A 19,556-nucleotide genomic window follows, 5' to 3' on the forward strand; every position below is an offset into this window, starting at 1 on the left:
TGAGACCCTCAGTGAACGGTTCAAAGATCCACACCTGTTGGGAAGAATTGGACTAAGTCTGTAGGTGTTTGGATAGCCCTGCCTATAGTAGGGTTGACACCTACTGGGCCAGTGCGAGGGCTACATGTGAAGATGGACCATCGCAACTCTTCACCCTCAGTCAATGTAATGTATCTTCACTTACTTTACAACTTATTCTCTGACTCATCTGCTGTGTGGTTCACGTAGGGAAATGGCCAAAGTCTTGTATTTATGGTAGAGAGTAGCAAGGTCCACTGAGGTTAAATCAATGGCAGTAATGAATGACCAGCAGTACGTCACTGTGTATTAATGTGTGGTGTATGTGAAACCACATGCAGTGTTGTTGCATACACAATTTGGTTTTAAAGCTTCAAAGTTTTAAATCAAACAAAAATTTAACTTTACATAGTATCTGTGTACATACGTAAGGCACATGTCTCATGATCCTTATCTAAATACACTTTTAGATAATAATAATACCAATAACTCATTCTCTTTCACAGTATTAAACCAGTATCAACCTGTTTCCAAAGCCTGTTAGTTAAAGTACACATTGGCATATCAGTGTTATAGATGTTATAAAGATGTGTGTCCTTCTGAAACACTGTGATCTAGTCCCTGATTCATGAGGTGCTAAGGATCAGGGAGGCTGGCCGTCAACCAAGATGGGCTGAGTAACTAGGAAGAATTAGTCCAGGGCCAGAGGTCATGACTTTTACATTAATGATAGCTGCTTGCTAATGGTCTATTCCCTGTAGTGGCTAACCAACTACTTCTCTTTGACTGTTGAACACTTAAGTACACTAAATAAATAAAAATCCACTGAAGAACACTAACGTTACTCATTCACCTCGACATTGACCACGATGGAAAACATGTCCCTTTATGTTTAACAAGAGACATAAGAGAGCCAGATAAAACTGTAGCTCCATTACTTTGCTTTAAGGACTCTTTTTTTTATTGAAAATGCTTTGCAAATTGGTAGATTTAATAACCTCCAGGTCATGAGTGAAATGTTTCAGTTAAAACAATTCAATATTCAAGTTTTCTTTCCAATTAATTAACAGAAGATGGTTTAATATGTCGGAAAACCCAAGTTGTATCAACTTGCTTAAGGCCCTGACCCTTGAAGGTGGGTGAGAAGCTGGTCATCATAGTGAGTTCGTAGCTGTTAAATGCGTGACTTTGATGCAGACAACATGAGATGGGATCAACTTGTCATAACAATTCTAGCAAGGTATCCTACAACAATAAGTGACAAAGCCAAGATACCTTCTTTTATATTCTCCTTGCTCATTATTTCTAATCCCACAATACAATATCAATGGTCGGTACAGTAACTGAATGGAACTGCTATGATGTCTGATGCGTGGGAAAGCCATGAATCATTTAAAGTGGCCCAAAGCTAGCTAGAGTGCTGCTAACTGGAGCTGTCCACATCTCTGAAACCGAGCCAAATCCGGAAGTCATGCAACAGGCATCCGGTCCCAGACCTCAGCCACAATCAGAACAACTTGGCTGGTTACCAGGGTCAACTCTGGAGGCAAGGACTGACCAGTGCTTGTCTCTGAAAAAGAAATCACCTGTCTGAAAAAGGGTTCTAGCAGGATACCAACTCTCTGGTGGGGCTGATAGCCTTATGAACAAGAGTAGTAGTAGTTTGTGATCGAGGGTGTTGTTCATATCTAAGTTAAGAGTCCAGTTCTCCTTAGATAATTTTGTTTTTCTGTAACTACTGTTTTCACAGGAACAGGGATTTGTTAGCTGTGTGACCTCCTCTTGTTTGGCCACCTCAGCTAACAGGCTAGTGAGCTAACATTTAATAGTTCAGCCCATGTCATGCCTGAGTACAACCAGAGCAGCTAATCCCATTAAGCAGATGACTAATCTCTGAGGAGCTACACACATGGACACACATTCAGAGATACCAACCTACTGTATACATACACACATACAAACACCAAGGGAGTCAGCTGAGTTCAGTTTAGTCTTATTATTGATTTTTTTTCAGGAGGGGAAAATTAATCTGCTTCAAATCATTGCTTTGTGAACTCATGACCTCCGCCTGTCAGGATAGTTTAGAGTAGATCAGGGCCGTTCTAGTGTATTGTGGGTCAAAAAGATTATAAAATGTTCCCCCTGTCCCTCTTGTACTGCAATGAAGTACTACCAGTAGTATAAATGCAACAGTTGCTGCAGAAATGATCATTTGTTGAGACAGACAGTGGAAAATCTGTTTCCTTTAAAATACTATTTGGCCTCAATTGATTGCTAACACAGTGTTTTCACACTCAGTGTGATTACATACATGAAAGTCTTTCACATTATATGGCTATAACCACCTGGTTATTTTCCATTAAATAAACAAGTACTCCATGTTTTTAACGAAAATGAGTTCAGTAATTAATATTGAATGTACACTCAATATATGTGTAACGCTATTCTATGTCAACGTCCAGATCCAGAGAGGCGGTGCAATGTATTACTGCTGTGTTATGCAGTATTTGTAATGTGGATGTATTTTACTACAGCTCATACAGACCTTCATGAAGAACTTAATAAGATGCTATAAGCCCCGATGCCCTTATATTTAATTCTCAATGTCGGCAAACAACTTTAAAACAAAAGAAATCTAAGTTTATATTAGACATGATTGTGATAAAATTATTATTTCCAGAATATTGCCCAGGTGCTGCTGTGTCTGTGTTTTGCCACATAGTGGCACTGTATGTATGATAAACACAACATGTTGGCTGCTCAAATTGTGTTTCTGCAGAGACTTGTCACTCTTGCTATTTGTCTTTTGGAATGAATTATCATACAATATTCAATAAGTGACAGCCCACTAATGGGATAAACCTCAACATTTTTCTGCTGCACAGTAGATATTTGTAGCTGCTGGGTTTCAGCAGGAGTCGGTGTGTCCTCAAACAGCATTTTAGAGAGGGAGGAAGATACAGTATATGTAGAAGAAAATTCACTCATGTGGAAACTGAATACACAGCTGGTAAAAGATGATCATGTGACCATATTTGAAATGTTGATGTATGGCGTCCTTTTTGATTGGTTGATGTGTAGAATGGAGAATCCGCCATTATTGGCTAGTAGTGAGTGTATGAGGTTACCTCACACACATACACACAGTGTAGTTATTTCTGTGCTGGCTGACCTACTAATGTTAACATGTAGTGCATGCCTGCTAGGCTCATGAGGTAGCATCCTCTGCCTCTCTCTCTCTCTCTCTCTCTCTCTCTCTCTGTCTCTCTCTCTTTTTCTCTCTCCCATTTCTATCTCATTCATTTGTTTATTTCTGTCTATCTATCAGTAATTTTTGATGTGTGATTTTGGAAATGTGACATTAGATTCTATCTTTAACCTCACAGTATGTTTTATAGCCATATGAGCCAGAACGCCTGTGGCTATCCCAGATGTATGAATGTGTGTGTGTGTGTGTGTGTGTGTGTGTGTGTGTGTGTGTGTGTGTGTGTGTGTATGTATCTCCATCTGTTCCTTGACAAACACACTCATACTGTATAGCTGATCTCAGGACGGCAAGACTTTTGGAAGACTTGCACTTGACCCAAAGCTGACTCTTTTAAAACATAAAAAATAACTCTGATTTTTTGTTTTTGTTTTACATAAATCCTAGAAAAAGACATAGACGAAAAGTTAGTGTCTGCCTCCAGAACATTTTCATAATAATTTGCCCCTTTTTCTATTGTCAGGAATCACTCTTACTCTTTACTCTACCACTCCTGGGAATAACTCTCAGGCCCACAGCAAATGTTTATTCGAGAGGAATAGAGGAGTTGGGTAGTTGGCCTCAGTGTTTGAAGAGTGATATTCAAAATGTTCAGAGGAAACAACTTCAAAGCAAGCAGAGAGCGCCAAAAATGTCACCAACAAACAAGTAAACTCCAACACACACACACACACAAAAGAGGAGCTCATGGATTACTGGTAACTCAGAGGGATTTTTCCAATCATGAAAATAAAATACATCAAAGTGACATAAAATGCTGCTAAAATTCTTAATAAGGATGCTAAACAGTGTTCGTCCATAAAACTCAGGTCTAAATAAAGACCACTTTCTAGAGAGATTTGAATTTTTGCAACATGCTTAATGTATTATTCATCAATTATTGATGCATTACACAGAACACACAAAGTTGTACATGTGTAAGTTTTTGCATAAGGAAGTTTTGAAGAACAGTCCCTGCTGTGCTCAGAATAACCTTTCATGTCATTGCATTATTTATATGAGTTGTCTACCTGCATCAGCTTCTAGACTTAATTGGCTCCTCCAGGCTTGTATCTCTGCATCTTGTTTTGGAACCATTACTGATTACCAGCTTTGAATGTAACTTGGCATTACCTTGGGTTGTGGATTACTTTATCAGTAAACTTATGAAATTACCTTGGAGACCTCTGTGTAGCATCGGCTTGTCTTTCCCTGCCGATTCCCCGTCGGTGACCTTACAGTCACCCTCTGCTTGCTTGTTTCCCTCGCTCCACCCTCTGCATTCTCGCGCTATACGCATCCCTTTCTCTGTCTCCTTCTCTCTCATGCTGTGTTGTTTGTTTTCCTGTCGAGGTGAGAAGACAGAGACAACCGCAGAGAGGAGTACTGTGTGTGTTTGGTTCTGTGTTTCTGTGTGTGTGTGTGTGTGTGTGATAGTCCAGATGGCCCAGCCGTCAGCATCAAGAGCCTCGGTTGAAGAGTGCGCTTTGACTTGTTTGACTTCCTCTGCCCTTTATCTCCCATAAATCCTCTCCTCTGGCATGTTGAAGTTGGTAAAGTAAAGTCAGCATAGATAGCATGTGGACAAATTCACACTCAAGTTGAATTGCCTCACTCTCTGTTGCCATCACAATGTGTTTTACACCCTATGAAGTGGTACATGTTTGGTCAAATATTGAAGTAAGAACCTAATGTGTGATAAGCTGTGACCACATATACTGACTTGGGATATCTTTGGTAAACGTATAGTTTGGTAGTGTTCTTAATAGTATTTAAAAACTTAATAACCTCTCTGAATCAGAGTTTAATAATGCTATTGTAGCAGTGTGTAAATCATATTTGCCTTAAAGGAGCAGTGTGTAACATTTCGCATTTTTGCAAAACCGTGGTACCGCCAGCCATCGTCTGACTGCCGTTGTTCCTAAAGTAGTGTTATTATGGTAAATATGTCCTCTGAGTAAGCCATAACACGGTTTTGCACTCGGCAGTCTTGGAAAGGGAGGAGTGAGTGGAGGGGTACTCAGTTGGTTGCAATCTGCAACCACACCACTAGATGCTGCCAAATCCTACACACTGCACCTTTAATATTTACAGTAAACCCATCTGAAAACGGTAGTCTGTGTTATGTACTGTATATAAGGTACTGTACATTAATATGTGCTATAAGTTTTTTTCTTATAAAATCATTCAGGTGTTAAATGTTTGTTAGTTCAGCTGCATAAAGTGCTCATTGGCTGCTGTTAAGTACAGTTTTGAACACACAAATGTCACTATTTCATTATGAATGACTGGATGCAGAGATTAGCTGACGCCTAAGGCCATGCTCAGACTGACTAAAAAAAGCGCAGACCTCTCATTCATTTTAATTAGGCCAGCCCGGTGACACAGCAGGGGTGCCAACACAGCGGGCTCCAGCAAAAAAAAAATGCAGGGTCGTCCAGCAAAAAAAGTTCTGGCTCAAAAGCGCAATGGGACGTTTTCCTGTAAAGCGTTGCAGTGGCCAATCAATTATATGCAAGCACACATTCCTGGCAGATTACTTTCCAACGTAAATGGTGTAGTGTACTGTTTACATGTGACCGTTGCAGCGAAAGATTAAATAATTGCCGTCATTGTTATCATTGTATTTCAGGTCTCACTGATATCTGAAGCAACACATCCCCACCAACACAACCCTTTGCGTTGTTTTAACGCAGGGCTGTTTCCACAATGAATGCCTTCTTAAACCAACATTTTGGCAAATGGGGCGAATCTGCGGCATCTAAGTTAGTATGGATGGGACACCCTACTTTGTGTAGAGTAAAATATGTGCATTTTAATTTTATAATCTTGTCCAGTGCTGATTTCATGTGCCATTCTGCTACTCTGATCATGCGTTCCGGTCACCTGTGATTTAAATGGCTTAATGCCAAAGTTGTCGCCCCGCCGCCAGCACAACAACAGGGCTGTGTTCCAATATCAATTGACCATGTCACCCTTTTAATGTGTGTGTGTGTGTGTGTTTGGGAGACATCATGGCTTGTGACTCTGGATGATGTAACGACATTGTCTCTGCCTCACTCACTCACTCTGTATGTCTCTCTATCCCGCTCTGTCCACCAATGTTATATTTGGTCAATTCAATCTTCACTAGCCCGTATAATACTGTACTCCCCTCCTCCCCGCTGTAGTGTGTGTGTGTGTGTTTACTGGTATGTGACTATAGCAGGCAGAGCATCACTGCAGCAGGTAGAAAGAGAGGGAGAGAGAGAGATAGGGGGGACACTAGAGAGACGACACATTTTTTTAATCCTCCCTCCACCTCTGTGTGCAGGTCTCTCCTCTCTCTTTCTTTCTGTCTCTCATTGATCTTGCTGTTGAGAGGCGGGCCAAGAGAGGCAGTGGAGCGAAGCGAGGGAGAGTGAGCAAGCCAGAAAGAGAGAGAGAGAGAGAGAGAGAGAGGCAGAAGGAGAGAGAAAGAGAGAGGGAGAAGGGGAGCGATGGAATGAGAGAGGCACACTCTCATACAGATAGAGAGAGAGGAGATAGAGGACTGGGACTGCTGCTGCAGAGGAGGACAAGAGAGACCACATTCATACTGACACACACATGCACACACTTACATGCACACACACAAACACACACACACACACACACACTCACTCACACATATTCATGCACACACACACACACAGACAGACAGACTGACACACACATGCTGACAACAACAACAACACACTGAAAAGCCAAACACATGTGCTCACAGATTCAGACACACACACACTGACGCACAGGCAGACACTGACCATGTTGCTCCACGCATCCTGACCAGCTATGAGGATTACACAGATGAAGATGATGATGAAGATGAGAGCAGTGAAGAGTGAGAGGGAGAGGACGCCGGCCTGCCACAGCTGAGGACCACAGCCGGGCGGTGGGGGGTGGGGGGTGGAGGCGTGGGGCGGGGGGGCCGGCAGAGTGGGGGACTGTGGGACAGGATGGAGCGTGATTGATAGAACACATGCATGTGCATGTGTGTGTGTGTGCATGTGTGTGTGTGTGTGTGTGAGCGTGTGGATGTGTGTGTGTGAAATATGTGTATGAGGACTAGGATGCCCCCCCCAGCGCGGGACCAGCTAGCTAACGTTAGCCACATGTTGTGCCACTGCAAAGTAGCATGCACCAACAACACCATATCTCTGATGTTTGGATGCAAGGTAGGTAGAGAGCTTTGTGTGTGTGTGTGTGTGTGTGTGTGTGTGTGTGTGTGAGAGAGAGAGAGAGACATGCAGGTGGTATAGGTAAAATAATGGACAGTGCGAGAGAGAGAGAGAGAGAGAGAGAGAGAGAGAGACACTGACCAAGGCAAAATGTGCTGAGAGAGAGAAGGAAAGAGGTAGTGACTAAGCTTGTCAAGGGACTCTGGGTTGAGGTAAACTAAGGTGAAAGTTGGTAGCCGGCAGGAGAGAGCGAAAGAGCAGTCCTCGTGGTGTGTGTGTTTGTTAGAGAGGTAGAGGGAGAGAGAGAGAGAGAGAGAGGTTTGTGTTCTGCTGTCTGATTTCATATTGTAAACTCTACAGCCAGTCTACCACCAACATCTTCATCATAAGCCCCGTTGCTACAGCTATGGTATCTGATGGTTCTTTCATTGAATTTATCTGTGAAAGTAAAGGGAGACTTTATGTTAAAGTGGAAACGGACAAGTTTTCAACCCCCCAATTGGTTCACTTTCCCTTTTCACTTTCCGTTACTTCGGTTATTCCTCCGTCCGCCTTTTCTGCTACTGGGGATAGTAACTTACATTGTAATTCTTTGGTAACTGGGGATAGCGGCTTCCTGTTTTGGTTGCGCACTTTCTTTGCTGTAAAAGCCTTAATTTTCTTTGGAGATCATACCAAGTGACAGAATTGCATAGTGAAAGCAAGGCTTATAGGGAACCAATCTATGGTGTCATTTTTCTATAACAGATGTGCTCGAACTTTTTCCCTCGGAGGGCCAAAACTAAATGAACTTAATGGTGGGCCACAGACCAAAAGCATACACCTATTGTATTGTCTTGTTAAAGGAGCTCAATACAAGATTAGGAGTATTTCTATTGCCTCTCGACGGCTCTCAACATGCTAGCATGACATGGTCAGATTCCTTAGGTTTTCTAGTTTCGTCTGATACCAGTATCAGCTCTAAAACAGCCTGCTACAGCCTCTGAAAGGCATTAAAGTCGGTCGGTATTACCGGCAATCCCGCGGGTCTTTTAATAAAAAAATTAAAAAATCACTAGAAAACATCTGGCATTTATGGCGGGCAAACTGTGGCCCGCGGGTCCCACTATGGGAAGCCAGTTTTATAGCCATTACATTGTGCAATCAACATTTACTTCATGTTGATAGGTTACAGCACAAACTGTGTCTATTGCTTCATACAGTTATTGAATTAATTTCGATGTCCTTGGTAATTTTCAATCTTTTAAATAAATGATCATTGGCGATGACAACTTTATTGACTAATCTATCAGTTGCTTTTGTGATTAATTATTAATCATAATAGCCTATTAAAATACCACAAAATATTGAAAAGTGGCCATCAAAAGTTCTCAGAGCCCAAGGCAACCCCTTCAAATTGTCCAATCAGCAGTCCAAAAGCCAAAGATATTCATTTTACAAATATATAAAGCAGTCAAAAACAGCAAATCCTCACATTTGGGAAGATGGTTCCAGCATATGTATGCATTTTTTGCTTGATAAGTCATTCTTAAATGGCTAATTAATTATCAAAACTGTTGAAGCTTAGTTTTAAAGATTAATTAGCCTTTGTATTGTAGCCTATTGGTTCTGTTAAACATTGCTAAAGTTAAGGAAACACTTTCCATAATCTCTATTGCTTGGAGAAGCCAAATATGAATTGTTAAACGTTGTCGAAACACAAGCTGCTTTCCAAGGAGAACCTAAATAAAATAGTCTAATATCGGCAAATAATTTAAATCAGGAAGTATCTGATTAAATAAGTACTAATTCAAGGTCATTTTTATTACCTGACATTTTTTGGTACCAAAAAAACTATTGAGGTTTGACACTAATAACCAGCATTAGTGTCCCTATGTGCATTTATTTACACACAATGTGTAGAGCAGACGATGGCGGCACAATGGTGCAGTGGGTAGTGTAGCACTGTTGCAGAACATCTTAGACTCAAACTGTGCAGCTAGTTGTGGCCTGTCTGTAGAGTTTTCATGTTCTTCATGTGTCAGCGTTGGTGCTCTGCGTTTCTTCCCACAGTCCAGAACACAAAGGTTTACTGTAGGTCAGTTTGAAGCTCTTCATTGTATGTACAGTATTATTATGGCATAACCCTGTTGCAAAAAAATGAAATAAAAATAAAATTCCTTTGCATCTGTCCTAGTAAATCCAAATTCAAGCCACTGAAGCTGCCTTTAATTCAGTCATTCCATTATGAATGTGAAAACTGTAGCCTCTTGACAGGTCTGTGGCATCCCTAACCCATTATTAAATGAATATCACCATATCCCTTACGAGTATACTCACTAATTACATAACATAAGTACTAAGTGAATGAGCTTAGGCTAAAATTGGCAATCATCATCTTGCAAAGTACTCTGAAACTGTTGAGTGGAAAATCAACACATGAAATATTAAAAGTTCTACCCGAGCGCTTAAGGAACTGTGCCTTTGATGTGGAGAGACTGTTGGTACCCACTGTGCTGCATCTTTGAATACACAGCTAACCCAAAAATGGGTTCATAAATGGGTCTATGAACTTGTCTAAATATATTTTGAAAATATACATTTTGTTTACTGTTTGACTGCTAGCTTAACAGATTCATTTCCTGTGAGAAATTCATGTACAGTAGTGTAATATATGAAGATACAGTGTGACCATTGGACTGTGTGGATCTGTGTATATGAGCATGCATGGGTATGCTGTTGTCCAGTTCAACAGTGAGGCCATAATACACTGTATGGACTTCACTTCTGTCCTATTAGATCACCTCACCATGATAGCCTGTTAGATGGAGGCAGGCCGGGAGACAACTGTTAGGCTGGAGCGAAAGAGTGAGAGAGGGAGTGTGTTTGTGACACAGTAGGAGCACTAGTTTTGTCCTCTACAAGTATAGCTGGAGAGGGTCCTGAGGATAATAAGATGTTGCTCAGGGCTTTTTAGTTTGCAGACAAGATTTTTGAGAGATGGTCGTGTTGGTCACAACTGCACTGTATTCTGTATTTCCATACATCAGGAATAGCTTGGGTTGAGGCTGCACCTGTATGTCTAACTAGATCACGTTTGGATGAATCTTTTTTATTCATGTTTTGCCTGGAATATTCAAAACTAATCACAAAATAGTGCAGAAACATGTCCCTATGTAAACATAGACCCATTTTTATTTAACAAGGAGTTGGCAGTCAGTAGACTTTTTCACGAAAGATATTAGGCTCGTTCGAGATGAGCCAGGCATGCGCTGCATCGATCACCAGTGATCGCCGCACAATGCATGATTTCTGTCTGACTTGATCCCGACTTGCTCTGATGTCATGCACACGTGGGCAACGATAACCTCACGAGATCGAGGCGGACGCAGATTTGAGGCGCAGTTCATCTCCAACAAGCCTACCTTGACTTGTCAGTAGGAAAAGCACAGGTGTAAAAAATGAGGAAATTAATGATGGCTGCTGAATCCCATTTAGCTGCTTTGATATCAGGGTCCAGGTATTGTGCATACTGGCTCACCGTCACTCTCACTGGACCACCTGAATATAACAGAGCCATCTCTGGTGTTATTAGTAACACCTGTGCTTTTCCTAAAATGACAAGTCGAACTGTCTGCTATGAAAAAAGCCAATGGCTAATCTTTGGCTTCACCTGGACTCCAGTTGGTTTGCTAGTGAAAAACTTTGAATGTGTCTCAGCTGCAGGAAGTGTTGTCTTTGCATTGACACAAACAAATTTACAAAATTAAATTAACAATTTGTAACTCTATTGCTCTACAGTAATAGCATGGCAAAATAACTAGTTCATGCCCTGTTGAGGGGCATTATCAGTGTGTTGAGTGGGATGACATACTTTGTTGTAACAAGGTTGAGTTTATAAAATATGATACTGGTGTAACTAAGAATATTTAAACTATTTTAGAGGAACAACTACTTCCTGAATATCTGCAGTTTGAAAGAGTGAAAGTAGTTCAGTGCTCATATCAGTTTGCTAGATTTACCGAACATCAGATTTATATATATATTTTAGCAATCTTTCGCACAAATTGGTCAAGTCGACTGGGTAAAGTACTTACTACGAAACCTTACCGTACCTTGCTGAACTCTCTTGAGGATGCCCCCCGCCTTTCTAGTGTTGAGTCAGCAGATACTGCTGCTGGAGAAATGATTGTGTCATGTACAGTATGTAATGAGGACATCCTCTTGACTTGCTCTTGGGGCTAATCAAGATTGATTTTACACAGTAAGAGGAGAAATTGATTTACCGTTAAGAGTTCCTACACAAGAAGAAGGGTTGGGTATTGAGGATTGGTTTTGAATTGGAACCACTTTGAAATTCAAGAACTGTGGATATTACATTATTATTATTATTAATAAATGCTGACAGTGAAGTGTGGAAATGCTGTTCATCAGTGTAAATGATAGTGTTTTCAATGTGGCGGGCTGTAGTTTGCGCTCAAAAGTGTGACCAAAAAAGGCTCCAAAAAATAGTGATACAGCAAGATGTAAATGTCACTGCATAAAAATAATTACATACATATTAAAAATTCCATAAAACATTGGCATGATAATGCAAATTCTGGGGTATTATGACTACAACTAAATGTTGGATGGTAGCTTTTTTTCTTCCAGCGTATTTTTGTTTCTTTTCTCACTCAAGTATTGTGCCTGTACTGGAATTGATTAGCTGAATTGTCGATACTGAACTACTGAACCCGTAGCATGAGCAGATACTGACACAGAAAACACAGTGTAAAGTTTGATTAAAATCACATGTAAAAGTACTGTAATATACAAGAAGAGATACAAGCATAACAGACAGTTTCAACACATACAGTGCATAGAGTGGAGAGTAGGCTACATCTTATATACATGAGGGTGAGCTACATTTATTTTATCTTGCCAGTAATGTGTCCATTGCTGAGGTTGTTTAAGTGCCTCAGAAGATAAATCAAACACACCTTAACTAGGTCAGACATTTCAACACATTCAAAATAGATGAATCTGTTCCTCTCTTTCTGCTCAGGTCTGTTTATTTTTACTGACTGAAGCCCCGGTGAAGTCAGTTGAGGTTTTCTCTTTATCACCGCTTCACCGAGTTAGATCAGATGTTTTAGATGTATTGAAGATGTTTATGACAAGCTTTCAAATTAAACCATACCTAGACTGTATATAAGAAGTGGACATTGGTTTGTGGACTGCCATTTTGGCCGTCGTCATCTTGGTTTTTGGCCGTTGCCATCTTGTTTTTTTGCAAACAGGAGTGACCCGAGAGAGTGGAGCTAAGTACAACAGAACACTGATTAAGACATTTTTAGGCGACCAAAAAGGTTATAATTAAATTTCATTAACATTTCAACACACTGTGAAAGGGTTAGATTTCTAAGATGAAAACACGGACAACTCCCAGACCAAACGACGTTATTGTAGCGACCTGTCAATCACAAGGTAGCCACGCCCTAAAGCATCCCCTGCTTTATGGTCTATTTGACTCTAAATGGGACCATAATTTACTAAATGAACATCATGCTGTATTGAAGAAGACTTGAAACTAGCGATTGAGGCCATAAACTCACGTTTACAATGTTTACTGAGGTAATAAATCAGGTGAGAAGTAGGCTCATTTTCTCATAGACTTCTATACAATCAGACTTCTTTTTGCAACCAGAGGAGTCGCCCTCTGCTGGCTGTTAGAAAGAATGCAAGTTTAAGGCACTTCAGCATTGGCTTCACTTCTTAGAACCAGAGGTTGCCCACTAATTTTATCATTTAAAATAACTTTGTTTTATTTTTTCAGACATGTTATGCTACTTGTTTTCATCCCATCAGCTGTTAAATAATTCAGTTCCCGTTGCTGTTTTTTTATATTATACTTTCAATACAAGTTTTAGAAGTTTAAACAACATCAGCTTTTTGTTGATAATTTAATTCCATGTGGATATTGGTAAGTTTTTTAAAAAAAAGTTAGAATTTTAGCTTTCTGAAAACTGCGTCCAAGTAGTGCATGCATAACTCTTATTGTGACCTTGTTTTATCGATGATATTACATCACTGTATTGTGCACATTCAGAGAGGATGAAATTGAAATCTGTGTCTAACAAATGTGTCCTCTGATTGTGTTTGGCTGATGACTTTATATTGTTAAACCATTTGTGTCACGTTGTTATCGTTGCTAAATGAATCTGGTCATCAGCTGTTGCCTGATGTTCTTGTTCTGGAAATAAGTACTTCTGTACTTCATGCCAATAAAGCATGAGAGAGAGAGAGAGAGAGAGAGAGAGAGAGAGAAAGAGAGTGAGAGAGAGATGTTGGAGATGGAGAGAATGAAAAGATATAGAGAAAGAGATGGAGGCACGTGTGTGTGTGTGAGAGAAGTCCCTTACGGCAGAGGATCCCCTGCTCTTTCATATCTCACCAAGCGTGACTAACGCCTGGCTTTACTCTGACACACACACTCACACACTCACACACACACACACACATAGATACAAACTAACACATAGACATGTACTAGGATGCTGAATCTGCTCCCAATCTAGTCACGTTTCTCTGGCTACGCAAGACTGGCTGACACACTAACACATGACAGCAACAGTGTGCACGCATGTGTGTGTTTTTGTATTTGTTTTTGCATGTGTTTGTGTGTGTGTGTGTGTGTGTGTTCAGCTGGCTATCTGCAGGCACAGTCCTGATTAGGATGCTCTTGCTAGTCGAGCAAGCAGAAACACACATGCACACACTGTGATGTAGAAAGAGACATATTTGGTGTCTCTGTCCATTCATGCATTAATTCATTCAGACTGAGGTGTTCTTCTGCCATGAGAAAATTCAACGCCAAATATAGGATTATGGCGGACTACGTGTGTGTGTGTGTGTGTGTGTGTGTGTGTGTGTGCGTGTGTGTGCGTGTGAGTGCAGAGGGCAGTAGCATCAGTGTTGTGACAACAGTGTGAGCCAGGGTCTCTTCAGGGTCTTAGCGCCTGGCCGTTCAACCGCTGCTGTCGAGATTATTCTGAAGCATTTCTGACTAATTAGCGACTCGACAGTGAAAGAAAAGATCAGGCCGAGAGGCGGCGAGGAAATGAAATGCGCTGAAGGTCACGAGACGGGTTCAGATCAGTTCATTTTGTCAGAGCAGTGTTTACTCCCAATCCCGGTCTAAATGAGGTTAAAGTATGCAGCAGGGGGAGGGCACGCACACACACACACACACACAGCCACGTCTTTTTGAATCTACAGGAATTAGCTGATATACTGTTCTGCACGGATGTGCTCTCCTGGGCAAAGCAGCCGCCCACTCCCTCCCTGCCCCAAAACACAATTTCCAGAATAGATTTTGCATCTTGTTGCTGACCAAGATGACAGTCAGCTGCAGTGTAGGGTCAAATGTAAACGATAGTGTTTTAATGATAAGCTTGCTGGACGTTAAAGCATGAGTTTGGAAACATCATTGATCAACACATCTCCAAATCAACCGGTGTAAAGTCTTTAGAATACCTCAAGTGTGTTACTAAATAACTCATGACAGGAGAAATACCAATAACAGTCTGAGCCTGAGAACAAAACGTCTACATTTCTCTCTAGGGAAAGAAGTTTAATTAGGACTGTGGGCTGTGTAGTTACTGGTGTAGAGACACAGAGGGAGCTGTACGATAAATCACACAGGCACACTTGATTTTGTAGTTCATCCATTCGCTGGAAGCTTGCCCTAATCTTATCCATTACCACTACATGCCTGATGCCGATCTGAACCCCTAACCCAAGTGCACTCTCAGGGATGTCAGCTCTGGCTTTCTGTTGGTTTGGCTACCTAGATACTGTGTTGACATGCAGTTAGCAGCTAAATCTTGCCATGCGAGTGCAGCTTGTGTGTCATCTTGGTGTTGACATGGTCAGAGAATTTAAAAATCATCAGCTTCTCTTTATCAGTATCTCCTCTTGTGATTGGTTTACATTTAAATGGACAAATTAATGATTTAACCTGGATTGCTTTATCAGTGTACTTCCTGGAAGGAGTGAGTGTGCATTCAGTGTACAGAGAGGCTCTCCTCTCAGCTGCTCAGCTGGCTAAGTTGGACACCATATAACCCCGATGTTACAGATTCAAAACTAGCCTAGGACCTGTCGTCCCTCCTATCCCCCCTCAGCTTCACTGACTCTCTCCACTTTACTCTGTCCAGTAAAGCAGAAAGAAGCATCAAATATTATTTTTAAAAAGACGAAGAGAAGCGACGGAGAGTGCGTGGGAATGGGGAATGGGGAATGGGGAATGAGACGGGAGAGAGGAAACAGCGAGACGTAACTGTAGTGCGAGTCTGAGATGTGGAAGGGAAAGAGGCATGATGAAGGTATAGAGGGATGACGAGGAGAGAAAGAAACAGCAATTCCCCGAGGCAGGCTCGTCTCCCGCTCGCTGTCCTCATTCAGTTTTGCGTCTCATTTTGCCTAAAAACTTCTGTTTCAAGTCCAGGTTGTGTGTGCGTGTGTGTGTGCGTGTGTGTGTTTGTGTTTGCGTGGGAATGCATTCACGTTATGTACAGTACAGGAAGCTCAGGAACACAATTACTACCATGCTGGGTGTACACCTGGACTGCCCCATGTGCTTACACACGAAAACATTTCTATAAAAATAACTCATTACACACACATGCACACACACACACATACACACTCTGCTATGCTCTTTTTTGCTGGTTGCTTTTTCTGCACTAATCTTTCTTCTTTTCCAGCCTGACTAAATCTTTTCTGCTTCCTAAACTAACACTGTCTCTTTTTCTGTCTTTTTTTCCCCCCTGCTTCTTCCTACCTCATCTTCCCAACCATCTCTGTCCTCTTTTTCTTTGACATTTCCTCTGTCCCTCTCTCTTGGCCTTCCTTCCTCTCCTTTACCATCTGGTGTCCTCTCCTCCTCCTCCTCCTCCTTCTCTTTTCTCACTATAGAAGTATCGGTATCAAGAAGAGGAAGGGGCGTCACCAGGTGCCCCAAAACTCCACCAACACCCCTGCCATCAGCACCCAATGGGAGTAGCCAGAGAGCTGAGGGATGGAGGGACACTGGGGAGGGACGGAGGGACTCTCGGGAGGGACGGAGGAGGGACCCTGGGGAGGGACGGAGGGACCCTGGGGAGAGACGGAGGGACCATGGGGAGGGATGGAGGGACCATGGGGAGGGATGGAGGGACCATGGGGAGGGACGGAGGGACCATGGGGAGGGATGGAGGGACCATGGGGAGGGACGGAGGAACCATGGGGAGGGAAGGGGGGACCTGGAGGAGAGAGGGAGGGGGCGCCGGGACCATGGAGAGAGAAAGGGAACGATCACTGGGGAGGGACGGATCTCTCGGTCGCCGCGGTGACCTGCGGGGCGCGGAGCTGGTTCAGGTGGCGGAGCGGCAGCTGTCTCAGATTCAACACGTTCACGGATACGTCACTCACACACACATCACGCCTGCTCAGGTAACTAAGGCTTTGGCTCTTTCATCAGTATGTTAACCAACACACACACACACACACACGCACACACACACATTATACTGACATATTGTCAGTCAGTTCCCCGTCACATCTGCACTGTCTACCTGCCTGTCTCTGTTTAAGAAACAAACGCATGGCTCAGGGCTCACTTTTACATCATGTTCGCCCAAGAGATTATGTCTGTCTGTCAATCCATACGTCAAAATAACTTTGTTGACAAATGCTGTATATTTGGAGCCAGATGTCACTGCTGTTCCCTGAAACCTTTTGGTGATCCTTATGTTTTGACTCAAAGGCCCAATGGAGGTACAGCGTCAAATGATCCTTTCAAAAGTCAAAAGATACTTTATTGGAGGAAAACAAATGAAATACATTGTCACTTCACATTTTACTTATCCATTAAGTATGAATGTTTTTTTACTAGATACGGTCATTAACAATTAACAACATTAGTTTATTATGTTGATACAAATAATTATCTGGGCAACATTACACTTCCTTCAAAATGTATTTGCTGTTATTAAATTAGTGGTATATTATTATCATTTCTGGGGTAAAGGATTGCAAATCTTGCGTGATGATTTTTTGTTGTGGGTCTACTCTTTTGTTTACAATTTGATCACGGACTTTCCCTTTAAAATGACTCTAAAATGACTCTACAGCCTCTGGGAACCTTGGGCTTTTGAAACCTTTTTTTAAAATTATAATGCAGTCAAGCTTAAATTAAGCCTGTTTGTCACGGTCCCTTAAAAAGTGACATGCTAGAGATAAAAGATTATTAGCCAACAGCAGTGATATGCTAAGTTCATGTCTATTGTGATTGTGACGTAATGTATTCAGAGTTTGGTCTAATATCAGAAAAACAAAAACAGAAGCTGATGGCTTTTCACAGTGTTGGTCAAGGTCGCAGAGGCACCTCTTTTTTAAGTTCAAGTGCAGACGGAAGTAAGGAGACCTGTTTCAATATGTCTCCAGACTGAAAGTGCTTAGAAGTCAAGGATACTGGCCTACATTTTCTTCCACGCACAGAGCCTTTCTTTGTACCAGGAGAATACTTTAGCAGAACTGTGCATGAAGCGATTCAGTCGAAATCTTGTCCCATTTTTTAGTAATGAGACCCATTACTATCTCTGTTCTGCACTCGGTCCGTGTCTGTCTGGCTCCCTCTCTCTTTGTGTCTCTTCTTTTCCCCCCCTCTATCTCTCTCACACACACTCATAATAGCACAGCGTAGCCGTCTAATCTTTTTATTTTGGTTGATTGGGCTGTATCTGTCTGCAGATTAGTGCTTACATCACTGTACTCGCACTGCTCTGACCACACACACACTCTCTCACATACACATACTTGTTTCCCTGCAGCACACTCATTCCCCAACACAAACACACACACCTCATTATGCCCCATCATGTTTGTTTAACTTTTGTTGACATTTCTTGCTCTACTTCTGCTCATACTATTTCTGTTTTTTTTAATTGAAGGTTTTAGTGGTGTCTGGTAAATCATAATTATGGTCTTTTATATGTGGGATGTAACAAAAGCTGGCCCATAGTCCATTAAAATTACATAAGAATATGCTAATTAAGAATATCCAATTACTTACTACCACATTGAATTATATGGTAGTGGTGATCAAAGGGCCATTAACTCGTTGGTCTTCCTCTGGATTATTTTAAGAATAACCTCAGTTTTTCAAGCCATAAACCACAAGAGGCTCTATAGTGATTTTAAAACAGACGGACATATAAAATAAGATTTAAATGTTCCTCTGCTTCTTTAATTTCCTCTTGTTTTCGTCACCTTGTCTTTCTTCTGTCATTTCCTGTATTTCTTCTTTGTATCATGACCTCAGTTAGTGTATTATTTTCATTAAATCACCTCTTACGTTGTCAGTAGTACAGTATGTGTACATTGGGGTGAGTTACAACTGCCTTTAGCAGTGTGTGTATTAGTGGTGTGTCAGTTGAAAGTCATTATACACTGTCATTCGTTTGTCTCTGCACTGAGTCAGTCGTCAGTCACCGCAAGTTCAAAGTTTGTCTGCTGGGAAAGCCTGGACAAAACTGAAGATGTCATCACTATTGTGAAGGAAAGGTTGGTGTGTAGCTCCACCTTGTGGTTGGACACCACCCTCCCGTCACTTCCAACCCATAAATAGCTCACTGTTGAAATCACAGAGGGGGCATGTAAGGCCATATGGGTGTTGCTATTGATAGATAGATGGAATGAATTGTTTATCTTTGTATCCATCCATCAATAAGACTTTCCATCCGATCTCCGTTTACTGTACGCCAACGATCGTGCAGTAGATGTGTGATGTTTGTGGAAATACAGTTAAAGAGTTTTAGGCTGTTGTCCTTATATTGCATCAACCTCATTCCCTTAGTAGCACTGAGGTTCCGCTTGCTTCATGGTCATGGCGTAGAGGTTTCAGTACCCTCGCCCGTACCACACCACAAAATCATCATCATCATCACCGCTCTTTACAGACAGATCCACTTCAACTGCTCATCACCTGTATGACTGTATACAATCTGTGATGAGGAGCTGTGGTGAATATGTGTGTTGCTGCTGCTGTATTTGGGTTTTCAGGTTGAAAACTCCTCCTTCCCAAATGGTGC

The 19,556-nt window shown here is 41.7% G+C and overlaps 1 protein-coding gene across 5 annotated transcripts in view; it reads left to right on the forward strand.

Moving 5' to 3' along the window:
• The window catches only part of LOC119488121 (discs large homolog 1-like protein), a 117,995-nt gene that overhangs the window by 14,159 nt on the left and 84,280 nt on the right, over positions 1 to 19,556 (forward strand). For 2 of the 5 annotated variants that reach the window (XM_037769433.1, XM_037769435.1), the window contains exon 1: positions 16,681 to 16,917. The exons of the other annotated variants lie outside the window; for them this stretch is intronic. In XM_037769433.1, the coding sequence (XP_037625361.1) occupies positions 16,687 to 16,917 (231 nt within the window). In that variant the 5' untranslated portion in view covers positions 16,681 to 16,686. Of the gene's footprint in view, positions 1 to 16,680; positions 16,918 to 19,556 lie in introns of those variants that run through there. 5 annotated transcript variants of the gene reach the window in all.

Source organism: Sebastes umbrosus, chromosome 5, assembly GCF_015220745.1.
Source record: "Sebastes umbrosus isolate fSebUmb1 chromosome 5, fSebUmb1.pri, whole genome shotgun sequence".
Taxonomy (NCBI): domain Eukaryota; kingdom Metazoa; phylum Chordata; class Actinopteri; order Perciformes; family Sebastidae; genus Sebastes; species Sebastes umbrosus.